Source organism: Trichosurus vulpecula, chromosome 6, assembly GCF_011100635.1.
Source record: "Trichosurus vulpecula isolate mTriVul1 chromosome 6, mTriVul1.pri, whole genome shotgun sequence".
In the NCBI taxonomy this organism is placed as follows: Eukaryota; Metazoa; Chordata; class Mammalia; order Diprotodontia; family Phalangeridae; genus Trichosurus; species Trichosurus vulpecula.
Genome location: NC_050578.1, coordinates 199,939,194 through 199,958,560, shown reverse-complemented (window position 1 = coordinate 199,958,560; position 19,367 = coordinate 199,939,194). Strand labels below are relative to the sequence as shown.

Genomic DNA, 19,367 nt, shown 5'->3' with positions numbered 1-19,367 from the left:
CTACAGGCATGTAGGACCCGGTCAAAAATAATCCATGGGCTGTATGTCCCTGGGTTTGCGGCAAACGATTAAAAATAATTCTCTCTTTAGATAGTTAAATAAAAGGACTGTGCTTGTCTCTTTATAGGAAAGGAAAACCAGACAGAAGAATGGATTTTAGAACTGTCTTAAATAGGTAGGAGGCTTTCAGGCCACCTTCTCTAAGCAGTAGTTCCCATCCGAAAAATGGGAACGTTTTCATGACCTGACTCACAGGTTTGCTGAGAACATAGATGCAACATTCTAAAAGTCTATGTTTATTATTTTCTCCAAGACACACACCCTTTGCTTTAGAGAATGGGGGCTTTCCACTGTTTTCACAATGGGGATCTATCTCCCATGACTGCTAGACATTGATTTATTCAACCACCAGATGCTATACTCATTCTCACTTCTTCCTAGAGACAAGACCCTTCCCCTACAACCCTCCCCACCTATCTCAATCTTACCTATCCCTCTTGATAGCTTCCTTCCTTCATGAAGGATTCTTCTATCCTAAGAACCTCCCTTTTCTGAAACCCTCCTGCATTGGCTGTACCACTCGGTGCTCCAGCTTTGCAGACTTCCTTCACTTCAATTGGAAAAAGGGCTCTCTGGGTATGCCTCTGGGCACCCCTGCCTTCCCCTATCACTTAGCATGTAAGTGGTACTCAACTGAAGCCAGTTTGATTGAGAGATGAATGAGAAGGGAACAGAGGCTCAGCAAACTACAATCCAAAATCTGTGATGAGCCCATTGGGTCAGAGTAAGGGGTTCAAAGGAAGTTTTTAAGAATACGTAAGACAGGGCGAAGGACGCATAAAGGGGTAACCTTATATGCTGCTGCACAAAGCAATACTGGGAAAGTATATTAAATCCTAGGAATTTGGATTCAGAGCAATCCCCATTACTTGTCAAGCCAGAGGCTTACTTACCTCTGCTGAGTCTCACATATATTAATACAGTAAACAAGAATGCCAGGAGTGGGGGAAGGGACTAATCAGTTTATAACAACTACACTTTTAAAAAGGAACCAAGAGTCTTTCTTTAAAGCACCAGCAGCTGGTATGTGTGCACTCGATGCTTATCTGTTCACTAATACCACCTTAGTTTACAAAGCCCCACCATCTCATTAGCTTTAATCTCTTGCTGAAGTTACTGTTGGAAATAAAAGTGCACTCCTTTAAAAGACAAATTTAGAGTTTCAATTCCCTGTCCAATTTAATCTGATGCACTACAGGATTTCACTCCCTCTTCTGAACGTAACATGCACCCACCCTAATTCTCTATTCATTATGTTGCAGCAGTGACCTCAGGTCCTGAAAGGTTGGGCCAGTCCAACCCAAGCCCTGGCAGGTCCCATGTAAAGCTGGAAAGGGTCTAGGCAGAGAGACCGACCTTCGTCCAAAGGCCAGCTTCCCTAAGTTCAGAGAGGCTCACCAAAAGAGGGTTGGTTGGTGATACAGGGTTCTGGCCAGGAAACCACCAATGTGTGGGAGGTGCGGCATCTATATCCAAACCACACAAAGGAAGTCACCGAGGATAATACAGCACCTACTTCCCATGGTTATTGTGAGGAACAGATGAGATAATAAATGTGAAGTGCCCAGTACATAGTAAGCGATATATAAATGTTAGCGATCATCACTATTACCTACAACATCTTTCTTAAAGGCTGCCTTGTCAAAGGTTAGTCAGCCAATCAACAAGCACTGATGAAGCTCTGACGTGCCAAGGCATTGTGCTAAGCACGGGAGATATTCTAAGAAGGTAGAAGTTTGTAAGGTAATAGTCAAGGTAAACAAAGATTCCTACTGCTCCGCCCACAGCTGCGGTGCTTCCTGATGGGTGCACAGCTACAACTTCTGGTTCATAGCCGGGATCGTCGATACTGAAGCATTTCTTCTGATCCTTCATTAGGACAATCTACCACAAAAAGAAATAGGAAGTATTTTTTAATTTAGCTCCAACTGAGTCCAACTATAAAAAAGTCAATGCTGACTCCTTTGTTTTCCTAAAAGAGGAGGAAGCTCTGGAACCCAGGAAACCTGATTCCAAGTCCATCTATTTCACTTCTGTCCACTGCCCTCTTAAGGTACCACTCATCAATCAAGCAGTACTCATTGAGTATCGACTACATGGCAGTGCTGGGGATACAAAAGACAAAAGTGAGACAGCTCCTGCCCTCAAGGAACTTAAAATCGATTGCTTATCAAGCTAGTAAGCAGGAGCTTCTTCCATTTTCAAAGAACTAAGGAGTAAAACCTTCAGCATCCCCTAAACCAGATGTTCCCAAAGTGGGTGATACTGACCCTGAGGGCCGTGATGTGTGTGCGCGCGCGCGCACTGCATGCATGTGCTGGAACAATCCAGGGAGGCAGTAGTAGCCTTGAATGCAATTGGGGGGCATTGAATAAAAAATAAAATAAAAAATAAGGGGGTGGTAGAAAGAGAAGGTAAAAAACTGTGTACACATTTCATTTGTTGTGTAACAGTGTTAAAAGTTGTAGTGATTATATTACTTTCCACATAAATACACAAAATGCTAGTTACATAGCCAATCGGTGGTCAAGTCTGCCGACAGGTCTATATCAGCAAGTGTTGGCAGACGAGTGTGTCATTGTCAGGAAGTCCAGAATGCATCAGCGGGAATGTGTAATGACTTTTTAATAATATGATACTATACAGTTACATGACATAGTAGTGTGTCATCGAAACTTCAATGCAGGAAAAAAACCTCCACATTTACAATAAATATTAAATTTAAGATGCATCATTAAAAAACTATATATGCTTAAATGATGCATATTAAAAAACATTAATGGGTTAAGGAAAGTAGATTTCCAAGGCAGATGCTGAGTAATTTTTTTTTTTTTTTGAAAAGGAGACAGTAGGCCAAGTAAGTTTGGGAACCTCTGCCCCAGACCCACAGAAACTCAACCCAGAATCATGGTGGAGTACAAAGAGAACTGAGCTGAGACCCAGGAGACTTAAGGTTTGAGTCTTGGTTCTGCTAATTACTATCTTTATGACCTAATCAAAGTTACTTCTTTCTGGGCCTGCTTCTTGCTCCTCTCATCTCCCAACCTATAGAGAGGGCTTTTAAGTTTTCAAGGCACTTTACACGTATGACCTCATCCAAGCCTCATGACATCCCCAAGATGGTGACTTCAGGTATGGCCTAGTCCTATTCCACAGAAGAGAAAATCTGAGGCTCAGATAAGTTCCTTGAGGACTGTATAATGACTCAGCTTTAAAATGTAATGTTATCTACATTGTATTGTATTTTATTTTTGTTAAGTATTTCCCAATTACCTTTTAATCTCCTTCAGACCATGCTGAAGAGTGTTGTACTTGGTAACTCTGGAATATGAGACCCTGGTCAGCCAGCTAGCAAGGTTCAGATTCAAACCTAGCTTTTCCTGATTTCAAGCGTGCCACTCAGCCTGCTAAGTCACACTGCTCTGATTCGTATATAACATGAAAGGCCTAGACTAGTCCAGGGGTTCTTAACCTGGGAGAGTCCATTAAGTAAAAAAAAAAATAAAAAATATATATATCTACGTAACCTTGGCAATACAGCTGGCTTCCTTTGTAATCTTCCGTATTTTATTTTATGCATTTAAAAGTATTTTTCTAAGGTTGTATCCATGGTCTTAAGAACCCCTTCGACTTATTTTTGTTTTTAATCATACCCTCCTCTGGCACTAATATTCTATGATCCTATTAAAAAAAAAAACCATGTATAATTATGTATGATCGCAAGCACTTCATCTCCTTAAATGATAAAACTTGAGCCTAAATGTCTTTCCTCAGCTCATCTCAGCGGCATCCTCCCTGAATTTAAATTACATCTGTTATACCCATCCAATAGTTATCGCTGGGCCTGCTACAAGGTACCTATCATTCTATAGGCATCGTGAGCATGGTGCCCTATGGATCTGTTCATCTTCATACTTGACTTGGGATTCAGCAGTCACAGCACAGAGCGAGAGCGAGAGAAAGAGAGTGTGCGCATGCGCCTGTGCATGCCCATGAACTGATTAATAAAGCAAAGACCATGTACAAAATGGAATGTGGGAATCAGGAGAACCAAGCAGACTCTATCTTACGAATGCTTACTCTATGCATTTTCCTACATTTTGTTCTTTTTCTGCTATTCATCCACGGGACACTACATTATATATGTCATTTATTGTTTCATAAACTCAGGTGGAAGCAAGTAGTCAACATCTTTCCATTTTATGAATAGAAGACCCTGAAACCTACGCAACCATACCAGAATCCACTTTACCCACCCCAACTTGCAAAGACCCTAATTTTTCTTCCAATTAAAAATTAGATTACCTAATTTTGTATTCTGGTTGTTTTATTATAATTAATTTGTCATATTTGATTGTTTATGTATAAAAATCTGCTTCATTCTGTATTCAGGGTCTTTGGACTAGGGAATCCACTGAGCCATTTATTCTGACTGCCGGCTAATAAATTACTTTTGCTTGGATTGTTTCCTTAGTTATAATTAATTAACCATCACAGTATGTAGCTCCATGTTAGGACTGTGCTAAATCTTAAGGCAAGCATGGGGATGATTAGTGTGTATGTACATGTGTATATATTCCTGCTCTATGCTAAGACTGCTAAACATACATATATGTGCTATATGTGTCATATATATATAGACACATGTATATGTATACATGTGTGCACACATACTCATACACACCCGTTTCCTTCTTTCTTAAATTCACCTTCCTGAAAAGCCAGTTGCAAAAGCAGTTTTCTCCACCAGCTATGACATGGAAACCACTCTCAAACTGGCTGTGTACTTATACTGAGGAGAAAGGACAAGTGAGTGCCTTAACCTCTGAGTAGTCAGACTCATTCAGAGGCAATGCTGATCAGAACTTATCAATAAGAGGTTCACTCCTTAGGAGCTGAATAAGGAAGGTACCAGCTGCCTTCTCTCTTCACCCTGCCCCAACCCTGCAGGGTTAGAAGATTATACTAACCCATAACTGGAGAAAGAAACCCCATATGTAACACATGACAAGGAGGCACCTAACCTTTCCTTCAAATTTCCCAGCAATAGGGGAACCCGAGAAAGCCCACTCCACTTTTGCAAGCCTCCAATTTTTAGGGAATTTTTCTTTATATCAAGCTTATATTTTCCTAGTCTAAGTGGCAGGTCTAAGGTTTGAACCCAGGTTGGCTGACTACAAATCGAATGCTCTTTTTCCTTCTCCACCATTGCCCTATAACAATATCTGCTACAGAGGGGGAAATCCAACCTAAGGTGAGTCATCTTGGGCTCCATTCAAAGGGCTTTAGGACAGGGGTTCCCACCCTTTTTTTGGTACTTGTACCCCTGGGCTTTCAGTTAATGTTCCATACATTCATTCAATATGAAAGGGAAACTTTACCATGTCCATAAATTAGATTTCTTTTGAACCACTCTTAGGAGCATCAAGTTGTATGTATGAATTAATTTAAACAGTTTTTTGCAACTTCATTGACTAAAAATCAATTTTTAAAAATATAAAGTTCAAAGCTAATTTAAATTTGACAAAATTTACACACACACACACACTGATAGGCTCTTCTCTAAAGGAAGGAATCCCTGCTGAAAAGAGTCCTGGGCTAAGACTTACCTGTCCAATACATACAACTACCGTGTAGCCGCCAGGCCCAACCGCTAAGCATTTTGGTTGAATATCCAGCTTTACTACACTTTGTCCACTGTGAAAAACAGGAAGGAGAAAACAAGTTATCTGATTCCATTTTAAAACCACTTAGTGTTGCCACTTAAATCTCAGGTCATTATAGTCCACACTTTGAAAATCCAAAGAAAACGTATTACAGTAAGGCTTCATAATTAACTGCAAAATGGGGGAAGAATTTAGTTTAATTAGGTTGAGCATGGTGATCCTGCAAAGCATAGGCATGGATAAGAGCAGGGGACACCACGAGAAATGTAATCTACCCATACAAAGAAATCACCACCAAGATTTAATTTTTCAGCAGAACTGTGCAGTGACAGTAATATGCTTAGAAATCGCCTTGGGTTATACTGTTGCAGAGGCAAGCCCTTGCATAAAAGTAACTAATCTGATGTGGCAGGGACTTGGAAGCCTTTTTTTTTCCCTCTTGGCTCAAATTCTCATTAAAAAAATAAATATTTGACCTTCCTTTAAGATAATTAAAGGTAGTGACCCAAGCATGAATCAAAAGGACACAGTGTTAGAAAAAAAAAATAACCAAAATTCCACACACATAATCCTGATTCCCCTTTCAATGAGGCTAAAATAAAAAGAGCTATTCCAAACAGTAACGCTCCTGGGGCTCGGGTCACAAACTTGACATTTTTGTACGTATTCTTTAAGAAAACGAGAGCCACCCATCGTGAATCCTCTCATCTCTTTTTTTACATCTTTGCTAGGCTATTTCCTTTATCTCGGGTCTCTGAGCAAGCAGTGGCCCTGCTCATCGTCAAGGTCAGCCCCTCTCCTCTAGCAGCTTGTTCCATCCCTATCACCCCCTACCCCCATCTTCAAACAACCTCTGCATGCCTCCTCCTTCCCTACTGCCTCTAACCATGCTCAGGTCTTGAAAAAAGAAAGCTTTCCCCCTATTTTTAAGCACATCCTACTTGTAGACAACTGTTTTCCTTGTAGCGAGCCTAAAATATGCCTGTCATGTACATTTTTATTGTGACATTCTGTTTAAAAACTTGAACAGTTTCCATGTCTTCTCTCCAAGAAGTCTTTTCTCTAGGCTAAGTATCTACCATCCATTCAGCACATCCTCATAGTGTATGTTCGCAAGCCCCTTTGCCATCCTGCTTGTCCGTTCTAAAACGCAGCACCCCAAACTGAACTCCAGAGTACAGTGGGACTACTTTGTCCTTTGCTTTGGATGCTACACTTCTTTCTTTCTTTCTTTTCTGGATCTATGATCTACTCTGTGCAGGGAGTTCCTGTTACATGACTTTCTTTCCCAAGGTAGTCAGGCATCTTCTCTGCAATAGATAGTTTCAGAGAACCAACCAGTTAAGTGATTTGTCTAGGGTTACACAGCTACTAGGTGCCAGAGGTACGACTGGTTTTCCGGACTCCAAGGCCAACTCTATCCTCTCAACTCTCCATGTCTCACATCTGCCGCCTTCTCCTATCGCTTGGAACAAGGGTCAACAAACCGTGGCCTGTAATTTTGCTGCTTGCTGTTATATGATTGGCAAGATCAGAATGCTATTTTGTTTTTTTTTTCCATTTTAAAATAAAATTTTAATCTAAAAATCATCCTTAGCTCATTGGCTGTTCAAAGGCAGGCAGCAGGCTAGATTTGGCTCGGAGGTCATAGTTTGCTGATCCTTGACTTCATCAATGACTCATCTGTGATTATATTCTGTTTCTGGTCATTCAACCAATCGTTACATAAATTACAGATACGAAGCCTTTCCTTTGTCAATGTTCCAACCCATGATTTTTCCTTGCATTACACATATGTATATGTTTGTATGTATACACAGGTATATCTATATCTGTGTGTGTTGCACATGCATGGTACATATAGGTGCTTAAAATTTGATTGTGTTTGTGTGCATACATGTATGTATGTGTACATATATATACACACGTGTCTACCATTTTCCTCAGTAGAACATAAACTTCATCATGTTTATTCTATTCTTTTCTGTCTCAGTCTAAATGTCCCTCAAACTGAGGATAGTTCTTTCCATATAGTTCTAAATGCCAAAGAGACCCACGTACCTGTGGGGCAGCTCAGTGACACAGTGGATACAGTGCTGGGCCTGGAGTCAAGAAAAGTCATCTGAGACACTAGCTACGTGACCCTAGGCAAGTCACTTAACCCTGTATGCCTCAGTTTCCTCATCTGTAAATGAGCTAGAGAAGGGAATGGCAAACCACTCCAGTACCTTTGCCAAGAAAACAAAACCCCAAATAGGGTCACATCAAATCAGACACTGACATGACTGAACAACAAACCTTAGCACATTTCCTTACAAGTGGTTCTAGATGCCAGAGACCCACACACCTGTAGTCCCTCTGGATAAGATTGGTGTAACGCACTGTATCGTCCATGCTGCAGCTGACGAGCTGATCGGCCTCATCCACAGTCATCCTAGAGACCTGATTGGTGTGTCCTTTCCCAGCAAAGGAATCGTTCTCCCCAGTCTCAGAATCCCAATAATGTGAGAAGTGTGATTAAGGGAAAAAACAAGGTGAAACCACTGATTTGGGCGGGGAGTGTCGGAGAATGCATTCCACTGACTCTCCTAGGCAGTGCTTGGTTAGCAATATCTCACATCTTACAAGTGGAGGTCTGACCCAAAGAGGATGGCATGACACAGAATCAAGATAAACATGAGCCCTGCTACAGGCTGCTCATCGATCCTTTAGGGCTGCAAGAGGCAAAATACTAGGAAGTCTACAAATCCATTCCCTCTTATTTGCCAATTCCCAGTGGTGGTATTAACAGAGAAGAAAACTTGAACAGAAGGGAAATTTCTGGCAGACTAAAGGTCTGTGATCTTGGGCAAGTCATTTCAGCTTTCCAACCCTCACCCCTACCTCACAGCTGAACAAGTGAGGTGGGAGGGGGGAAGGGGTTCAATGACTCCCAAGGTGACTCAGCTACAGCTGAGATTGAAACCAAGCTCTGATTCGTGGACTAGTGCTTGTGCCATTATATCACATAATAGCTGCCTGGATAACCTGGCAAGCTGCTGTCCCCTCATCACTCTGGGGACATGAAATTCCTTTAATGTAGACAAAAGAGCAGGAGTATTAGAGAACTCAAGAAATCAGTTCATCTTCAAAAGGATATTAATGTGACCATCGTGGCTCCCAGAATAGATGTATGATTTGCCACCATTTTTATGAACCGTCAAGCACTGGATTGATTTACTGTGGCCCTGTAAAGAAAGAAATAGGATCGGAGTAAGATGAGCTGTGAACATTATCGGCTAGTCTTCTTTCTCTCTAAATAAAATTTTTTTGGGGGGTGGGGCTGGGGGCAGAGAAGAGAAGGGAATGGACACATCCCAGGAAAGCAAATTCTCCTGAATGTGTTCCAAAAACCACTACCCTATTCTTGGCATTTTATACACAAAAGCCTCTAATGTCAATGGCTTAAAGACATGCTGAGAAGGCAGTCCTACAATAAAGCACTGTTAGACTGCAGCAGTCTTCAAATTTGAGGAGCTATTGGCCAGAGAACTGACCAAATGGGCCAAATCAGATTTTTAGCAGGTCTGTTTATCAACTCAAAGACTCTCATACAAAACCATTAGATCCCTTAACTCCCATTTACATTCCTGTTCTTGCCGAGTGTTTGAATTCAACTTACTATTAGAAATCTATGGATAGATTTTTTTTTCCAGGGTGGGGGGGAGAGGAGAAACTCTATCATGTATATAAAAATACCCTGACTCCTGAAAGTCAATCAATGTACAACATCACAAGAGTTTAAAAAAAAAACAAAACAAAACTGGGATGATAATTTCTAGATTGATAAATTTAAGGGCCAATGAGACTACTAAGCTCTGACCTAGATAAAAAAAAAAAAAGATGCCAGTCATACAACATTAGAGCTTGAGCATTCTGGTCTCAGTCCCAATAAACTGTAAGCAGAACTGCATTCAGATCATCTGAGCCATCCTTTGTAAATTAAACAGAAGCATGCTGACTGTGAGACCCACGTGCTCTCAGCACGACAGCAATTTTCCTGTGAGGCCACTCGATTGTGTGAGTCTACCAACAATGCCAGCAGAGTGGTGGCCAGCAACCAGGGTCAGCAATCCTTAATTGACGATTTGGCACATAGGGATTTCTTGAGGAGTTTCAGCCTTATTTGTAAATCACAGGGCTTTTTTGAGAGAAAAGAACAGAGGTGGAGAGGGAAAGACCTATGTTCATTGCAACAACACAGGAATATATTATGAGTACACTGAGAGTATAAGATGACTGGGCATACCTGCTGACTTAAATTTCTCTAGGAATCCCCCCCCAAATTTTTTTTGGGGGGGAGGGGGCTTTTGGCTTCTCCTCAACTGTGTATGTTGACCTTCAATCACGTACTGGATGGGACTCAAACATTCTGACCCCATGAAAATTAAGTCTACATGTGTCACCTACTAATAACTGTTTTAACAATAAGTTGATGGAAAGATCTGTGGCTTAACGACCTGCAATTTTTAATTTTCCCAAGGGCCCAGACAAGCCAATCCTATTTTTGGAAAAGACATTTCTCAGCTAAAATCATCAATGGCTCTCCATTCACTGGTCTACCAACTAAAGGTAAAATCCCCTTGCCCTCCACAATCCGGTTTTGTCTTGCCTTTCTAGCATTGTTTCATACTGGTTTCTCTCCATGTCTGTTATTCCCTTTGGCTAAATTCCGACCTCCTAACAAAATCCTGAGCTTTCTCACCTCCATGCTTTTACTTAAACTAATCCCTATGCCTAGAGTACCTTTCTTGTCCCTTCTTAGCCAGTTAAAACTACTAGCTGCAACATCCTACCTCTCCCAAGCCTTAGCTCAAGCCATTCCTCATACGCCTGAAATGAATGACTACAGAACTCATCCAGGATGGCCAGCACCATCACCTGACTTGCTTCTGCAACCTAAGGATAGCCCTACCCCTCTCCTCAGGCCTTGCCAATTCCACTCTGTTGCAACCTGAAGACTTCCAATTTTCCCTGTAGCTGAAATTCCTTTTACGCATTATCTTTCTCAATTAGACTGAGTTCCTCAATTGCAAGGAGTACTTCATTTTTTTCTGTTTGCATCCCCCGTGATCAGCACATAACAGAGCTTAATAAATTCTTTCTTCCATTCATTCATCTATCTGTCCATTTATCTCAGCAGACAATGTCTATTGAAATTGAATTTAAGATTGATTTGTTCAGAATGATTAACAGTAAGGTTTAGTGAGAAAGGGGAACTAAAATTTCCCAGGACCTAAACTGCCAAGTCAATAAATAGTTATTAAGTGCCTACTATGTGCCAGGCACTGGGCTAAGCTCTGAGGATACACAGAGGCAGAAAGACATTCCTTGCTCTCAAGGGACTAATTGGGGAGACAATAAGGAAACAAATATGCATAAAAAAGCTATGAAGAAAAAAAGTAAATAAGTAAAGAGAGGTAAATTGTAGGTCCTGGGCTGGTGGACATGCTGTACCATCTTTAGCCCATACAGAGAACATCCAGGGTCTCTTGGGGGTAGAAGAGGAGGATAAAGGAATCTTCCTCCAATTGTGGATTTCAACTTCTTCAAGCTGCATCAAATGCCACTTTCCCAAAGTACCCACTTTACCTTGATAACTCGGAGCGGCTTATTAGGGTTGTTTTTGTCCAGGTAGTTGATATATCCCGAGAGGGAGACGCTTATCAAGTGGTCTTTCTGCCATAAACATCCCAGCTGCTGATCCAACACATTTGAGCCCATGTTAAAAGTATTAACCACGGAATTAGCACCAACGTCCCAAATTTTGGCAGTTTTGTCTCCAGAAGCAGAAAGCAAATGGCTGCTGTCAGGGCTCCAGCTAATCTACAAATCAAGAAGGAACATCTTATTAAATTGGTCTTAGAATCTTTTTCACAGCCAGAATCCCAGAAGCCTAGAACGAGTTGGAAGCCACTTCGTTGTTCAACCTAGTCCAGGGGTGGGGAACCTATAGCATTGAGGCCACATGTGGCCTTCCAGGTCCTTGGGTGAGGCCTTTTGACAGAATCCAAGTGAATTCATGCCTCATCAGCCTCTGCATGAGGACCTCCAGGTGTGGGGAACCCAGTCCCAACTGCAGTTTGGAAAAATCACATAGTCCAGCAGGATCGCAAACATTTTGGTCTCAGGGTCCCTTCATGCATTTAAAAATTAGTGAGGATCTCCAAGCAGCTTTGTTTTTGTGGGTTTCATCTACTGATATTTACTGTAGTAGAAATTAAAATGTTTTATTATTTTGAAATTAGTTTTAACTGTAGCCCCCCTGAACCTAGCTAGGGGTTTGCTAAGACCACACTTTAAGAACTGTTATTGTAAATTCTAGTATAACGCATTTTAAGGAGAAAGAAATCAAGGTCTAGGCCAGTGAAGGCTAAGTTGAGCTAGGGGTAGAGCTCGGATTGGAATTCAGGCTTCCTAGTCTGGTCATGTTTCCACATCTTGTACTTAATTCTCCTGAAGTTACAGTCTGTTATCAGAATACAGATACCAGTCTTTCAAAAAAAATAAAACTGATAAAAGGTGGTACTTACAGCATAAATTCCCCCATCATGAGCCTTGCTTCCTCCTAGTGCACAGACTTTCTCTCCAGTCTTTCCATCATAGATATAAATCTTGCAAGACAAAACAGAAATAAGTCACGTGAACATTTATCAGGGTCCTAAAGTAAGATTTAGGCTACCCTTTGATTCCTTCACCATCACACTTAGAGATGACTGAATCCAAACCCCTAATAAGAACTCCCTCCCTCAAATATGTGCATCATGTAAGAATCTGAATTTCACACAATGTAAAATGCAAATGGTTGTCTCAAGTATCTCACATGTACTGAGATACACTGAGCATCCCATATCAGTGTGGTTTTTCTGCAAGCAAGAAATACATTTATTTTAAATTCCTCCATTAAGGAAAACAATTGGAAATTTCCCCCCTCATCCTACTACAGTTTCATGAAAGAAATTACAATTCTTAAAAAGCTCTATTTTCTCCAAATAAGAAAGCAAGGGAAGTTACCTGGCCATCAGCACTTGCTGTAGCAAATTTATTCCCATCTGGAGAGAACCTCACACAGTTGACAAATCGGCTGTGGTCCTGTTAAAAACATTCAAAGTTAGCCACCTTAGAAATAAGTTAAAATGTGAGTTTTAAATTAGATAGCATCAAAAAAAAAAAAAGAAGCTAAGCAGCCATTATGTTTCGATCAGAAGAGGTTTGAGAGGGGTTTTAAAGATAGCTGGGTCTTTACTATAAGGTTCATCATTACACCGAGAAAACAGCTCTATTTAATCACAGTTTCACAAGGGCCCTCCGGACACAGACTATGTAGAAAGGCAGAGTTGGAAGGGACTTCAGAAAGAATCTAATCCAAGCTTCATGTTACACAGGTGAGGAAACTGAACGCTTGAAAATGATGTTAACTTGTTCAATATCAGGGTGCGACAGTAACAGAGATGGCCCATCTCTTGGCTCCAGATGTACTATTCTTCGACCAAATCTCCAAAACCTTCTCCCTAAAGAACTCTTCCCAAGAAACCATTCCTAAGTCCCTCTCTGTTACTCCCCACATCCCAACTTAGGAAAGGAGTGTCTGTAGCAAATGGCTTAGCCAAGACTTCAATAATCTACCCCCCTCATATCCTAACCACTAAAGCCAGTGGTTGAGGCAACTGTAACTGGGGGAGGAAGAAGGAAGGTTTGTTCAAAGTGTTTCCACGGTTCCTTTTAAATATGTTCCATAGAATCCACTTCCCTACAGGTACCACGTTATCAATGGTTAGATAGTCCCCAGCTAGCCCACAAAAGAGACATTTTAGCAACAGCGTACTGGAACTATAAACAATAGTTATCATGATGAAAGAGGTTTTTGTGGACTTGCTTGGGAATCAAATTGCTAGTGATGACTGTTCCGAGTTCCAAGGAATTCAGACAAACTTTTTTTTTTTTGAAGATAAGGGGGTTAGGAGAGCCAGACATGAATAAGATATTTATGTAGAATTGCAAAAAACTTTACATCTCATTTGAATCTCACCAGCTCCACCTTGTGAGATAAGCTGTACAGGTTTTATTTATCACCACTAACAGGTTCAAAGAGCTGCCTGTGGTTGTACAAATTAATAAATGCTAGGGGCAGATCTTTCCTGATTCCAAGTCCAAGGCTCCTCCGACTACACCGTGTTGTTTCACCAAATACCTGTGATGGTTGGAAATTAATTAGAGGGAGGCATATTTAGGCTTAATATAAGCAAAGATTTACTAACAATTACGCAAATTCAATTCAAAAATGAAATGAACTGTTACACTTTAGTAAATAACAAGTTTCATCACTCATTGACACGGGAGATCTTTAATCTTTAGGTCACTTGTTGAGGATGCCACTGATGAGACTCATGCTGCATGTTAAAATCTGGGATAAGATGACCTCTACGGTTCCTGTCGTCTTGATGATCTATGACTTGCAAGAAAGCTTTTCATTTCTGATATTTCAATATTACAGTCAATGCTCATTGCAGAATATCCCGCCTTGTGGCAAGGAAAAACTGAGCAAAAAATACACATAAAAACCATATACAGTAACTTTGACAACTCATGCACTTTTCTTCCCAGGAGTCCTCTATTTCTCTGCCGTGAAGGAGGACGTATTTATTATCTGTTCTTCAGGACCCTCTCTGGTTTTTCCATTACTCAGAGCTCCGAGTTAAAATGTGGCCACAGACATCCACTAGCTGTGTGACCCAGGGCAAATCGCTTACCCTGTTTGTTTCCGTGTTCTCATTTGTAAAGTGGAAATGATCATAGCACCTACCTCCTCTTAAGGTTGTTGTGAGGATAAGTGAGGTAATTGTAAAGCACTTGGCACAGTGCTCGGCATGTAGTAGACTTTATATAAATGTTAGCTATCATTATTACTGTTCCACTCGCTTTGTCAAAGGGGTTAAACAGTTTAGCTATCTTTCTTCAATAACTCCCAAATGCCATCTAGGTCTTCCCAGCACCACCAACGGTCTATTAGCGTGCCTCATCTTCTCACTGCCCCGCTCCAAGACTAACTTTCCCCCCGTCTTTGCACGTTCAATTTGTATGGAGTGAGCCAAAACCTCAATTTTCATTTGTATCTCTCTCACTATTAGTGTTTAGAGCACACTTCCTTGTGGGTCGGTTATAGCTTGCCAATCTCTTGAAAAACTGTCCCTATCATCTGAACACTTAGAGGGTCGTATGTGTATATGTACACAAATGCATGAAGTCACTGTACATTTTGGATAATGGACTTATCAGTGATAGCTTATACAGGGTTTTTTTTTTTCCTTCATCTCCTTTTTCTTTTCTAATTCTTTCTTCATTAATTTTAATGGCAGAAAAAAGCTTAATTTTAGTTAACACTGACCATTTTGTCTCTTACAATCTCCTCTAGCCCTTGGTTTGGCCAAAGCTTTTGCCGCTGGATACAAAACCAAAATCCTTTTTTCCCCCTAAGTTTTTGATATTACATTTTATATTCAAGTCACATACACCTTTTGAGCACACTGTGGTACACAGTAGAAAACACCGGTATAATTCTAAATTCTGTCAAATTTCTTTTCAGTTTCCTCAACAGATCTTGTGAAAAGAATTGTCGTTTGTCCTTCATTCTCAAAGAGGACTGTGACATCAGGGAGGTGATGCCATGACACGCAAGTGTATTAGATTTAAGAATGAGATGTTCTTAGGTTTATTAAATATTAGATTGTTTTCAATAGATTATTTTTTTAACCTAGTGGCGAACAGACTTGACTATAAGTTTTATAATTCAATTTGAAGTCTGGTAACAAATATTATATACCTTGCCTTCCCCACCCCCCAGTAGTACTTTTTCCTCATGCCACTGAAGTCTAAACCTTGTGTCCTTTTCAAAGGAATTCCATCATCTTGTGTAGTTCTAAGAGGTATCTTCCCTCTTGGTAATGTGATTAGTACAATACTAAATTAGTAAATTAATTTCAGTAATATTGCCATACATTGAAATAGCCCAACCATGAACTTAAACCTCCCTTCATTTCAATCCAGAGTGCTTTGTATTTTTTTTTTTACTATAAATCTTGCATGGATGGTGCGTAGGTTAACCTCCCAGCTATTTTGTATATTTTTGGTTACTTCGAATGGAAATTTCCATACTATCCTGTAAATTCAAAATAAAAGTGTTTGAAATTTGTCCAAATCATGTTTGAATTGCATGTGTCCACGTTATGCCATTAAACTAATAAATTATTCAAACTAGTCTCAAAAGCAAATCAGTCTTGATCACTTGGGTGGAGCAGATTTTGCCTGGATGTTTTTTTCTTTGCTATGTAAAGGTATAACTTTCTTATTTGTTTGGTGGTTGGTTTTTTTTGGGGAGGGGGGGCGGCCCACAAAAGGGAAATTGCTATTGGGGAAAAAAAAAGGCAACAACAAAACTAAAAATTACATAAGACACAGGAACAGAATTCATTATTCGATGTACAAATTTCAATACATAAAGCCCAAGATAACCTTTCAAAAAAGCCACAACTAATTTCCTAAAATGAGTGTAAAAAAAAATACCATACAGAATTGTACTTAGATAACACATACGATAAGTACTTAATAAATGCTTGTTGACCGACAGAAACCTTCCTCAGAAGTATATATAATTAGACCCAACTGATGGAGCAGGGGGGAGTTCTGCAACAGAAACAGTACTCCCTACTGAGTGGACACTCAGAAGTCCCTTACCATATAGCAGACCTGAGCTGATTTTCCCCAAGTAATTTCTCAAGTCATCCACGTGCTCATATCTTTCCCCATCACTTCCCCCAAGTCCGTAATATCTTAGCCTCGTAGTTATTAGTTGGACTCTTTTCTTGATCTTGACTCCCAGCATTCTACACAACCCTTATGTTCCCCCTAGACTAGATTACTTGGCTTTTGACTGAATGCACTCCATATTTCTTCCATTTCTGCATGCTTGGATCATGATGCTGTTTCACCCTATAATTCCTCTCTTCGCTGAATCTTACATGTTTTACACCCAGCTCAAATTCTAACTTCCTTGGTGTCCCCAGCCTAATGTAATCTTACCTAAGAGGATACAGTTGATATCACTCCAAAGCAGCTTAAGTGGTATCTGTCAACCGTACATTCTCTTCTCTTACTCGACTATCAACTTCTGGGGCACAGAGCAAAGGATGACCTGATGCAGGCACTCAAATACCACAGAATTATCTCATATCTAAAAGTGGTCTTAGACATAGGCAAGTGGCAGGATGAATACCTAATTCTATTAAGTTATAAATTTTATCTCATACTTCCACATCTTCCCATAGACCTTTCTCCCCACACCTCAGGCATACCCAGGGTACACACCTCAAGAATTCCTACCTTTCTTCAAATGTTTGATAGAAATCATTTCTAAATGAGTTCTCTCTTCCTTTCCCCAACAGGGAATTCACTTATGGCTTGTTCAATGTCTTTTTCTGAGGCTGAATTATTTAAACTGTCTATTTCTTGTTCTATTAGGGGCATTTTACATTTTTCAAGTATTCATCTGCTTCATTTCAAATGTCAGTTTTTTAGGGCATATTAATTAGGCAAAGTTATTTCTAATAATTTCCTTTCTCTCATTTATTGTGAAATCTTTTTGACTTTTTTTATATTGATATCTCAGTTTTCCTCTTTTTTTGCCATAACATTAGCTCATGGTTTTATCTATTTTGTTGCATTTCCCCACATCCAAACTCCTAGTTTTATAAATCAGTTAATTTCTCTCCCCCTACCCCACCTTTTCCGGCTTCTGCCTTTCTTCAAAGCACAGACTAGGTATCACTCCCAACAGGAGGTTTTTCTTGACAGCCACCCCTCACCCTGTCGGTTATAAGTTTCTTCATGTTAAAGACTGGTTTGTTTTTGTAGCTGCTGAAATGAACCATGTCTTTAAATGCAACTCCATGCTTTGCACAGGCTGGATCCCACCACAGCAGGGCCTCGCTGAATTTCTGCTGATGATGCTGGATCCCCAAGTAGGAGGTAGATCACAAAAGAGTGACAAGTGGAAGGGCAGAGGATAGAAATACAGCCACGGTGGGGGGGAAGGGAGAGATTCTTTATTAAACAGTGGCTATGCAAGAGCATAAAAATCAATAAATGTTTGTCTAATTCCTACAGCCATATCCAGATTAAAATATAATCGAGAAATTTTGAACAAAATAAGTAAGATTACAATACAACATAGATAAAAGTTAACTTGTGGTTTGCTAAGTCACTGTGTGGCATGTTTGATTTTCATACAAATGTTATCACAGATCTATACCAGAAACAAACAAAAAACTTTACAAGAAACCCAAGATTAATAGAGAATTGTCACATATAGAACACCAAGCTGCCAAGGTAACCATACAAAACCACCACACTCAAAATCCAACAAATACCGAAAGAAATGCAGATTATTAACAACTCCTGGGTTTTATCTCATTCTGTGTTAACAATCGACGATGGTGATGATGGCTCTAAAGGAGAAAGTAAGGCTGGTAACCTCGCACAGCCCTCCTTCACTCAAAGTCAACTGCAAGTCACGTCATAGTGTCCCTGATGTCATGGTCCTCTTCGACAAACACAACAACGATGGTGGTAGGGCTACAGGAGAACCGACAAGCCTAAAAACACACTGTTGGTGAAGATATGAACTGGACCAATCATCTTAGGTATCAATTTACCTCCGTGATCCCATGACTGGGCATGCATCCCAAGGAAGTCAAAGCTGGAAACAAAGATCTATTATATTCCCAAATATTAACAGTAGCTGCCTGTGGTACCAAAGAACTAGATCCAAACCTAGAGCTGGAATGGACCTCAAAGGGCTTAATCCAAGCCAGCCCTCTTACTTCACAGGTGAAGAACTTGGGTTAAGTGACTTGTCCAAGGTCACACAAGTGGCATCGCAGGTGGGATTTAACCCCAAATTCTGACTCCAGAAGCACTCTTCCTTCCATTATGCACCTCCCTTCCCTCTCTATTTGTTGGGAAATCGCCAAAAAAAAAAAAAAAAGTGGAACATGAAAGTGATAGAGTCTCATTGTATCATAATACATGATGAGTATGAGGAATTTGGGAAAATGGGGAAAGACTGGCGAGCGCTGATACAGACAGAAATGGAAGTAGAACTGAAAACAAACCACAGTGACCACTACAATAGAAAGGAAAGAATAATAAAGAGCAAGCAAATTATGAATATATAATGAGCAAAAACTGAAGGAAAAAAGGAGGTCCCCAAAGACAATGAAGCCAAACCTTTCTCCAGGCATATCTGGGGAGCAAGGAACAATAAAGGGAAGACCTGTCAGTTGAGACTGCTCTATTAAGCTTTCATTCTCAATTTTTTTCCTTTGTCACAAGGGTGGGTTTTATGTAAGGGACGGGGATGAGGGTTTTTTCCCTACCCATCAAGAAATGACAAAAGACAGCAATAAAACACTGTGTAAAAAGAAAACAATTCTGTCTCTCAAGGGTCCTTTAATAGTCTACTGGACATTGAAAAGCGCCCTGCATAGTGGGGAAAACTTTTACTTGCAGTGGTTAAAAGAGCTAGCTAGACATCCGGTGTTGGGAAAA

General features: G+C 40.3%; 1 protein-coding gene across 1 annotated transcript in view; it reads right to left on the bottom strand.

Annotated features, from left to right (window-relative positions):
• The window catches only part of WDR1 (WD repeat domain 1), a 60,506-nt gene that overhangs the window by 10,757 nt on the left and 30,382 nt on the right, over positions 1 to 19,367 (bottom strand). The window contains 7 exon segments of the mRNA XM_036762598.1: positions 1,834 to 1,944; positions 5,670 to 5,757; positions 8,074 to 8,230; positions 8,866 to 8,953; positions 11,358 to 11,591; positions 12,299 to 12,379; positions 12,780 to 12,857. Of these exon segments, the coding sequence (XP_036618493.1) occupies positions 1,834 to 1,944; positions 5,670 to 5,757; positions 8,074 to 8,230; positions 8,866 to 8,953; positions 11,358 to 11,591; positions 12,299 to 12,379; positions 12,780 to 12,857 (837 nt within the window).